We start from the raw sequence: 10,800 nt of genomic DNA on the forward strand, positions 1-10,800 counted from the left end.
CTTGGACAGCTAGCGTGGTATCCAGGCTTCCCTAACTGGACAGCCAGGACTGAAGCCACCGTGCACCTAGAAAAAAGTTGTTGCATGAATATAGCGCTGGTTTTTGCACAACCCCTGGAGCCAGTATGTACTTGAGTTTAGGGTAGAATGGTCTCATCTTAGTTTCCACGCACAGCAATTGAGGAACAACGTGACTTGTACATTACTAATTAGGTTCTGAGTACGTATCTTGTCCCCAGTAATGGGTCAGAATGTACGTGTCCAGCCTCTACTTCTATTCCTATATGCCAAGAAAAGTCATGAGGTCAGAGAGTTCTCGGTAAGGCAGGACTGCCAACTTCTGGTCTCTGGGATCAGCGGCTTGGCTGCCGACAGAGCGTGGGGACAGATGTCTCAGCCACGGAGAAGACAGACTTCCTGGGCTTATTGCAAAAGAACTGTCTCAGGTCCAAGGTTAAGATAACCAGCCATGTGCTGCCCTCTCAGAAAGAATCTTTGGGGACAGTGTCACCGCCTTAGTCTGTTTGGGCTGCTGTGCCAGAATCCAACAGACTGGGCGGCTTATAAATCACGGAATTGTATTGCTCACGGTTCTGGAAGCTCAAAGTCTAAGATCAAGGCACCAGCAGATTTGGTATCTCATGAGGGCCCACGTTCTGGTTCATAGATGGCACCTTCTCTCTTTATCCTCACATGGTAGCAGGGGTGAGAGAGCTCTCTGGAGCCTTGTTTTGTAGGAGCACTAATCCCATTCATGAGGGCTCCACCTCATGACCTAACCACCACCCCCAATTCTCATCTCCACATGCCACCACCTTGGGCGCTGGGATTTCACACCTGAATATTGGGAGACGTTCACTCGATAGGAGTCATTTCATCTTCTCATTGCCAGGTGTCATCCTCTGCCTCTGAAGAGCTCCGGAGCTTCAGAGACGCGGCAGTCGGTGCACAGGGCTTGGAAAGTCCTCCACCGGAAGACTTTGGCCTTCCACCCCCACCAGCCATCCTCCCACCACCGCCTCCACCCTCCCAGGGTCTCTGCACACCAAGGACGGCCTCCAGGTCCAGCACGGGCACTCTTGGCAACAGCGCAGACGCAAGGCAAGCCTTGATGGATGCCATCCGCTCCGGCACAGGGGCCGCGAGACTGAGAAAGGTGACAGCCACTGTGCACGTGCATTTCTGTGGGCTAGAGGGGTGGAGGGGCAGTGCGGATCCAGGTACACACCTGCCTGTGGGCAGGAGCCGTGGGATGGGTCAGATGCGAGTGGAGTAGGGGAGAGCCAGAGTCACTGTGTCCCTCACATGTACTGACCAGCATGGCAGATGCTGGCTCCCATCTGCAGGTGAGAAAACCAGCCTCCCGAAGGGTACGTGCTGGCTCCAGTCCTCAGCTCCTTGGTGATGGTGATAGGTGCAATCTAAACCCCACTCTAACCCAAGCACAGTCCCACCCTAACCACAGTTTCCACCGGTCCAGGGATAAGATGGTAGATCACCCATTTTGGGTCCCACAGAGCACACATAACAAACTCACCGCGCTCAGCCTTCACGGAGGCCGCCAGCCTTGTTCATTCATTTATTCATTCAATCTTACATGCTTGCGTTCCAGCCTAATGTTGGACATTTATGGAATCTGGGGTCCCGTGGGCAGAGCGTGCACTTTCTGGATCTCCCCAGCTTCTCGCAGTCTGCACTTTACTGCCCACCGGGCCCCTGAAGGCTGTGGAATCTGTAACCCCTGCAGTGAAATTCCCAGATTAAAGGGCTGCTTGGGCCAGATGGCTTCTGAGACCTGTTTCAATTCTGACATGATTCAGTAAATGGATTGACCCTCCGTTCCTGCCCATTGCTAGTGGATGTGGGGAGTTACGTTAACAATTGGGAGGTTGGAAGTTGATTTTATTTTCTGAGAGATTATTTCCAGATCCGAAGGTTATGTTTTCACTTGTACCCAAGGGGTTGGTGCTAAAGATTATCCTCACTTTCTCTTTTTCTTTTTCTTTTTTTCTTTTTCAAGACGGAGTCACACTGTTGCCAGGCTAGAGTTCAGTGGTGTGATCTGGGCTTACTGTAACCTCCATCTCCTGGGTTCAAGTGATTCCCCTGCCTTAGCCTCTTGAGTAGCTGACACCACAGGTGCACGCCACCACGCCCAGCTAATTTTTTATCTTTTAATAGAGATGGGGTTTCACCATGGCCAGGAAAGCCTTGATGTCCTGACTTCATTATCCTCCCGCCTTGGCCTCCCAAAGTGCTGGGATTACAGGCATGAGCCACCTCGCCCAGCCCCTATCCTCACTTTCTATATAAAGCAGGCCAGGCTCAGAGGAATGAGTTGCTTGGCTTGGTCACACAGGGCCTGGACTCAGACATGGATCAGTTTGGGCACAGGAAGTTCTCATCCCTGACTCACAAGTTGTGTGCTCTGCAGAGAGCAGGCAACCCAGGAGACGCTGGGTGAGCCACTGTCACGTAGGACTGCTGGCACCACAGAGAAGGGAGACAGCTCTCCAGGTGCCCCACTCCCTGCAGGCAGCCCTGCTGTGAAAGGCAGCACCTCAAGGAATGGGTCCCCACGGACACCCAGAGGTCACAACTTTATTACCCTGTGGGAGAACAGCCTGAGCACCCACTGATTTAGTGGCTCTCTGGGCTCCCCTGGGGCCGTTTGTGATAGCTGTTGGGTCAGCTCCCCAGAGTTTGTCCGGTTTGAGAGTGAGGCATTCATAGCTGTGTGATGTTGCCCTGAGACATCAGCCAGCAAAGAATCTTGCCAGTCATCACTGAATGCACAGCCCACCCCAGGATGCTGGGGAGAAAATTGTCCTTAAGATGGCAAGGGATGTGGCAAGTTTCATACCGTCTCCTCAGGATGGGGGGGATGTCAATTAAAAATGACTTAGGGCTCTTTGGTTTTCTTTATGCTTTTGTTATTTCTATGGAATTTATGAGTTGGTGAATGTATGTACTTACGTAAAATGAGGGAAAAGTGAAGAAATTGGGGTGAATGGCTAAAGCTGGATCATAAAAATAAGCACAAATTCTGTTGAAAACGGCTCTTGAGTGCAGCTCTGAGGCATCCTCTCTGCCCCACACACATGGCAGCCACCGATTTCAAGGGGTGATTGCTGAAACCCTTTCTGGAGGACTATGAAGCTGTGAGGTTGAGATTAGCTCTGTCATTCTACTGATCCAAGGGTACATTTCTGGGCCTCTAAAACTGTTTCTCAATGTGAAGGCCACAGGACATCTGCATCTTGAATTATATTTTTCAGCCTACAAATCTGCAGTTTTCCAGTGCTTTCCAAGTGACTTTACATTAAGGTTGGGGACAATTGTCTATCTCATTTGAGCCTTTCATGCATTTTGAATTATACTGACTGGGGTCCCGTGAAGGCCATGACCGCACACTGTACTCATTGCTTTATAAAAGGCATCTCAGTGACTGATTGCTGGATCTTTTTCTTTTACCCTCTCCATCTTGTGCAGAGTCATGAAGGGCCTGGGGTCCAGAGAGACTGAAAGCAGGCCTGAGGTCCACAGCTAGTAAATGGAGGAGACAAATTTAGCACTAGGACTTTCTGCTTCTGAGAGTGTGTTCCTCTGCCTTACAGAAAGGAAAAAAAAAAAATTAATAAGTTTGGGAATGGCCTGAAAGAACAGAGGAAGTTGTGCTATGAGAAAGAAAGTGGGGAAATATGCACAGCCCACAGAGAGAGAGAGGCCGGGCCTGGATAAGGCCATGGGCGTTGGTGCCACACGAGACCCAGGCGTGCTTGGAGGAAAGGTCACCTCGGCTGTAAAGTGCTGGCCATGGTGGGAGCCGGGATTGTGTTTCTTGCACAGTCTCAGCCGTCTGTCAGCTGCTTCAAAGGGCATTCAAAAGTCCAGGTTTTTATTGTTTCTTGGATTAGTCTTAGGCGTGTGACCTGCCTTATCCACCCTGGAAAGTTCTAGGTAATGAATATTTATGTGGCATTTCTGAGGTTTTGATGCCCGGAGCTGTTTACAAGATGCTCCAGGGCTGAAAGCTGGGCCCTGAGTTCCTGGCTAAATCCTACTTTGGAAACCACACTCCCTGAGTCTCATTGTAGTACCAGGCCCAGTGACCCCAGAGCCTTCCTGCACGTGCCGCTTTATCACAGAACCACAGAAAGTCTGCTGAAGAAAACCTGCCCTAGGAGGACAGGAATTGGGTGGTCGACCTGCCCTCCTGGCCTCTGTTCAGTGTTCATCAGGGAGATGCAGGTGCAGAGGGCCAAGCTGGTCTCACCAGGACCAAGGATTCTTTCTCTTGCAGGTGTTAACTGACTACATGTCCTAGCTGTTTGCCCTGTCTGCTCATTTGTGTTGAGAGTAGACTTGTGGTAATGGGAAACATTTGCAATTCGGGAAATGAATTACAATTTTTCTAACAAGCCTGGTTAGACGGCACTATTCTGCTGTGCATGGATCCTGGAGGTTATATTTTCTTTGTAGCAAATACACTTTGGTGTATATTTTGGCATGCGAACATCGAATCATATGGGCTTTGCCTCTTTATGATTTAGTTTTTATTTCACCTTTTGGACTTTTAAAGCTATGCTGGCTGGAAATGGCAGCTCACACCTGTAATCCCAGCGTTCTGGGAGCCTGAGGTGAGAGGATTGCTTGAGGCCAGGAGTTTGAGATGAGTCTGGGCAACACAACAAGACCCCCAGTCTTTACAAAAAGTAAAAATGAGCCAGGTGTGGTGGCACAGGCCTGTAGTCCCAGTTCCTTGTGAGGTGAAGGTGGGAGGATTCTTTGAGCTCATGAGTTCAAGGCTGTAGTGAGCTATGATCAGACCACTGCGCCTGCATCAACCTGGGTGACAGAGCAAGATCCTGTCTCTTAAAAAAATAACAAATGACATTTTTAAAAGAAAGAAAAATTTTAAAAGCTATGCTAACCTTGAGGAAAATACAGTAAATTCAGGGGCTCCCAAGGGGGACAGTGTGGGTTGGTTCTCTGTAGATTCTCAGGAGACATAGGGTTTCTTGGGTCTTCTTTTGGGTGTTCGGCGAGGGCTCCGGAACGTTGCTGGGAGCACATTGTGGAACAGAGGGGTTTCCCTGGCTTTCTCAGGACTGCAGTGCGTGAATCTGCAGGCTCTCCTCCCCCACTTAGCAATGCAGCCGCCTCCTTTTAATGAGGGCGCTCAGCTGTGCTGGGAAGGTTTTCTGGGACAGTCGCAGGCAAAGTGGGCGATTGGTCACCCAACCTGTAATACACAAGTTTCCCATTGACAGTCACGCTGCCCATGATCAAATACAAAAGGATAAATTTGATGTGGGAGGAACAATTACCTTAACAGTGACTTTGCCATTTTTCAAGGCAATTGAAATTACATTTGCCTTCACGGTGTGAATCCAATAATATCTCTGCCTCTGTATTTGTGGCTGTCAGAGAAACTCCCAGCTGAGTTTTTCCTCCAGCTCCAAATAAGAGCATTTGCAGCTCTGCTGCATGTGCGCCCACTTCCTCAGTGGAACACCCACTCCTCCTAAAGGCAGCGTTCAGATCTGCCCCCACCCCACCCCATGCTCAGCACCTGCTTCCACTCAGCCCTGCGTTCATAAGAAAGGTACGGCTATATGCATCTGTCTCTGTTGTTCTGTTTTAAGTGCATTATTTCAGAAGGTCCGGAATGTACAAGTACCCTCCTAATCCATGTGTATATGTAAAACATTCACGTCTAGTGCTTCATCCCACAAGCATTTCCGGAGAACCTACCAGGGTCTGGGCACTGTCGGAGCTGCTTGTGTGAGATCAAAGAAGCATCCTCTGTGTCCTCGGGAGCTCTCAGCCAGAGGAAGGGGGCGGGGCCTGGAGTCTGTTGTCAGCCTTAGGAACTTTTCAAAAGAAACTGAGGTGGGCTAATCCTCATGACAGAGGGGACAGTACTCCTGGGTTCCAGGACTCATAGCACAGCTAAGTGGATCTTTCCTCCCCAGAGGGCAGCAGAGCAAGCATCTACCCCAACACCTTCCTGGAAGTCAAGGTCGTAGCTCCCCTTTGACAGGTGCAAAAATGGGGCACAGACGTCGTAAGTGACTTCTCCCAGCCCTTCCATAGGTCCTTCTGCTGCTGGGCCCAGACACCTTATCAGCTCCTCGCCACATTGGGAAATATGCCACTGAACCGAGTTCCGGTCTCTTGTCTGGACCCTCACAGGTGCCTGTTTTCCCACGGCAGGAGTTAATTGATGTGGGCCACACGCGTCAGGACACTTGGCCTTGACCACAGACCTTGTGAGAAATGATTAGACATGTGACAGTAACAGGAGGCCCCAAGCCGGGAAAGAGAAACGACGCAGCAACTCTCCTTTTGTCTAAGCCCGAGGTCTTCACGTGTGCGTCAGAGAACTCCAAGTTGCTGTGACTGAGGAATGGTGATTTCTATCAGGACGCGAATGTGACCCACAGTACAGTTGCACCACCCCTGGGTTTGGTTGCTCATGATGTAAACCTGTGGTATTGTCTGGTTAAGGTGGAATTGTTCTGAGGCACAGGTCAGTTCTGCCTTTGCAGACTTTGCATGTGACTCTTCTGCTTATTGCAACTCTACGGAGTCAGCTGCCTCTTCTGCAAGTGGAACGGGGGAAGCCGGTTGTGAGAAGCACTCCTACCGCAGTGACCGCCCTCGGTCGGCAAATGCTGTTCTCCGCTCCTCTAAAGCTGTTCCTCACGCTCGACCAGCTCGCTCCTCACTCATCTTTTGGTCCCTTTATTAACCTCATGTCTTTAGAAAGCCTCCCTCAGTCTGGATTAGGTTTCCAGGACAGTGTCACATCATTTTTCCTGCATAATGCAAACCGCAGCTCTAAGTTCTCTACAACTGGTGTGGCCTTTGTTGCACGCTTGCCCCCGCTTCCACGTCATGAGCTCCGTGGGTCTTGCCCATAGCATCACATGATGGAAAGGCAGACACGCTCTCTGGGGCCTCCTTGATAAGGACACCAATCCCTTCGTGAGGTTCAACCCCCAGGACCTCATCATATCGCAGAGTCCTACCTTTTAATACCACCATCTTGGAGGTCAGGATTTCAGCACGTGAATTTGGGAGCACACAAGCATTCAGACCGTGATGCTCCCCCTATTATTAAGTGGGACCCTCAGGAAACATCTGGCTAAGTGAGGCACTGCATTTGTTCAAGTAGATCAGGGGTAACCCGTCTTTTGGCTTCCCTAGGCCACACTGGAAGAATTGTCTTGTGCCACTTATAAAATACGCTAACGATAGCTGATGAGATTTTTTTTTTAAATTGCAAAAAATCTCATGATGTCTCACGAAAGTTGACATATTTGTGTTGGGACACATTTAAGGTGGTCCCAGGGTTGGACAGGCTTGAAGTAGACGTTAAATCCCTTGCCTTGGGAGTCCAGGAAGAGGGCCCAAGGGAACCTAGAGAAGAGTCTCGGGACATGGAGGAGCTTTGGGAAGAGGACAAGTGCGCCCAGTGTCAGACAGGCCCAAATGTGCCCATCTTCCCAGTGCTTCTGGGTTTTGGGGCTTCACTTCCTCATCTGTAAGATTGGTGCAAGGGGTACGTGAGAGGGCATGCCTAGGGCAGGGTCCGTGCCCAGCTCAGAGAAGATGCTGCAGAAAGGAGGCTGTGATCAGGGCTGTCCTCACAGACCTCCTCACACTCCAAATTCCTTGTAAAGGCTGCCGGGGAGGGGTGACCAGCAGGATGCAGAGACCCCAAGGTCAAGGAAACTGGGAGGTGGGCCCTGGGGTCCTGGTCCAGACAGAGGACACTGCCTATTGAGCTATGTGGGTGCCCTCTGCCCAAACAGCCTGGGAGGATCGTGACTGACTAGCATTTGATGTGAAGCCAGTTACCCTCTGTAACTTTAGTTTCTTCGTCTTTATATTGGAGATACACACATAATAATGACAGTAATAAATCATTTGTTTGAGCTGATGTTTTAATGAGTGGACTTGTGTCATGCTTGAAATGGTGTGTGGCACGTGCAAGCACACAGGAAAGATTCTAGATACTTTCCACGTGTTAGTGGTGGTGGTAATTGTGGTGATGGTGTCAGTGGTGACGGTGGTGGTAGTTGTGGTGGTGGCAGTGGTGATGGTGGTGGTAACTGTGGTAGTGGTGGCAGTGGTGATGGTGGTGGTAATTGTGGTGGTAGCAGTGGTGGCAGTGGTGGTGGTCATGGTGATGGTGGTGGTAATTGTGGTGGCAGTGGTAATGGTGGTGGTAACTGGTGGTGGTAGCAGTGGTGGCAGTGGTAACTGTGGTGGTGGTAGCAGTGGTGGTGGTGGTGGTGGTAACTGTGGTGCTGGTGGTGATGATGGTGGTGGTAACTGTGGTAGTGGTGGCAGTGGTGGCAGTGGTGATGGTGGTGGTAATTGTGGTGGTGGTGATGGTGGTGGTTGGTGTCAAGACAAATATGTATTCTTGGATATTCACTTTGATAACATTGAAAAAAATGGTACATGTTGCCCAAGTCATAGCACAGCTAAATTTAGAATGTGCTGAATTTGATGAAATACTAGTGACAAATCAGTGTTCTTTTCACATGGCTTCACATGAATCCAGCCCTCTTCTTAAAAATATGGTTTGATTTTTGCCTTTAGAGGCACTGGATTTTTCCTTCAAAATTCCACAAGTCAATTTTCTGCAGTTAGGTTATCACGGCAGGTTGCAGGGCTGAACTCACAGTGGAAGCTTGAGCCTCTCATCACATGGAATAGGAACTTGTGGGCTGGCATTTGTTCATTCACGCCACATATTACGCAGCACTCAGGAAGCTCTGTGCGCCGGGGATGGGGTGGTGAGTCTGCCGGTCACTGTTGCCATGAAACGCCCCGACTCCAGTGTCAGGAGACAAACCTGCAGAACACCCTAGCAGGCCAGGGGACCAGAGAGAGGGACGGGCAACAGATGGGTCTGCAAAAATGGGAGGGACCTGCAGGTATGTCTGTGGACTCTCTGGTGGCTGAAAGCTCCTAAGCATATATTTATTTCAGAAAGATGTATTATTTGGGACAATAAGTAGCATGGATGTCAGTGTAAAGTGTCAGTGGGTTTCAAGAGTACTGTGGCAAGCATGGCTGTGCACAGAGCTCTCTACCACTGGAAGAGCTGCACCCCGGGCTTCTTGACAGATACCAAATAATTACGAACCTCTCTTCCTGGCAGGTGCCCTTGCTCGTGTGAATGAACAGAGGCCAGAGAATTGCAGAAACCCACCTGTAAAACGCCCACAGACACCATTCAAGGAGTCTACATAGCCAGGAACATCGAGTTTTGGTGTGACTTTCTTGTCTACAGGCCAAAATGCACGCAGTTGATTTTGGAAGGAATCAAAAGGAAAGGAGAAGACGCTGCGTTGCTGCGTGGCTCATGTGCCAAGGAAATGTGTTTTGCCTCTGAATATCTTAAGTTGCCAATAAACGATTCTTGTTGGCAGGTTGATGGGAATATAAATGCTGGAACCCAGCACTCACACTTAATTATATTTACGAGCAAAGTGAAAAGAATCATGCCTTAGACTGATTTTGGACATTTGAGACTTTTACCACATACAGATGGATGAAACCACTTACTGATTTAAGATCTTTTGAATTCTAGAAAAATATGTATAAATCAGTTGGAACAATCTGAACGTGATATGCTCCATGATGCTGTGTGTTTTGGTAGCAAGAAAGAGAAAAAAAAAAAAAAAACATTGGGAAGCTTTTCAAAGGTGACTTTGTTAGGTAATAAAACCACTGGATTCTTCTTCCTCAAGTATTTGAAGCTACCACTTCACGGAGGGTCACAGTCATGATCTGACCAACTAAGCTTTTAAAAATCAACTATTACCACCCAGAAAACAGCCCTACGTGATCCTGTGGCCAGGGCACGTCTGAGTCCTCCAAGGGTGGCGGGTGGCTGAGGTCACACCACCACTGGAGTGGACGGTCAGTGCCCCACATGAACAGCCGTTCCCCAGGCTATGAAGTGGCATAGGCCTCCCCCAGCGTGCCTGTGTACGGAGCCTGGTGACTTCCCTGGGAGCCTTGTGAAATCCTGCAGACGGCCAAGGAGCAGGGATGTTGGATGCCCACCTGTCACAGAGTTCAGATCAAAGTTGCGCTGAGAGCGTCACAATTTTGCTTCAGCCTTGACACATTTGCCCAACAGCTCGCTGGCTCCCTTTGTGTTATATCGTGGTCTTCTAGCACATGGTGCTCAGTCACCAGTATTTATAATGAGATTGAACTGCAGCAGTAGTTTTTCATATATATCTCTCTAAAACATTTTGTTATATTGAAGAAACCACAAAGTAATAGAAATCAAGATGCATTTACGAAATAAAATCTGTATCTGAGTGAGAAAACAAGCATGGTGAGGTCACTTTCATCTTTCAAGCGATCTCAGATCTGGGCCTCAGGTAGAATAGAAGCTGCTCTGCAGTCACTGATGAACGTTGCTAAACTCTTGGTGAGGCAAGACCTACTAGCCAATTGCTCTCCATTATAGCTATCTACTATTTGTCTTTTAGTGCCACAAATAAAGGAAAATCAAATCTTCGCTGTTGTGTGAATTTCATACTACAATTGGTTTCAATACCCCTCTTCCAAAATGGGAAGGATGGATTCATTTATTCAACCACCACATGTTTCTGGCTGCCTCCTGCAATCCTCAGTTCCCTGGGTTACACACAGCCGACAAAAACAGGAAAAAAATCCCCATACTTGTGAAATTCACGTTACGTTACTGTGGAGGGGACAGACCATAGCCATAATGTAAGTCAGAAAAATGTTGAGTAC

At 49.0% G+C, this 10,800-nt stretch overlaps 1 protein-coding gene across 7 annotated transcripts in view; it reads left to right on the forward strand.

Moving 5' to 3' along the window:
- COBL (cordon-bleu WH2 repeat protein) overlaps positions 1–10,561 on the forward strand; it is a 289,733-nt gene extending 279,172 nt beyond the window's left edge. For all 7 annotated transcript variants that reach the window (XM_074379677.1, XM_074379671.1, XM_074379674.1 and 4 more), the window contains 2 exons: positions 893–1,156; positions 9,185–10,561. In XM_074379677.1, the coding sequence (XP_074235778.1) occupies positions 893–1,156; positions 9,185–9,202 (282 nt within the window). In that variant the 3' untranslated portion in view covers positions 9,203–10,561. The remainder of the gene's footprint in view (positions 1–892; positions 1,157–9,184) is intronic.
- Positions 10,562–10,800: the final 239 nt, after the last annotated feature.

This window comes from Saimiri boliviensis, chromosome 10, assembly GCF_048565385.1.
Source record: "Saimiri boliviensis isolate mSaiBol1 chromosome 10, mSaiBol1.pri, whole genome shotgun sequence".
Classification (NCBI taxonomy): Eukaryota; Metazoa; Chordata; class Mammalia; order Primates; family Cebidae; genus Saimiri; species Saimiri boliviensis.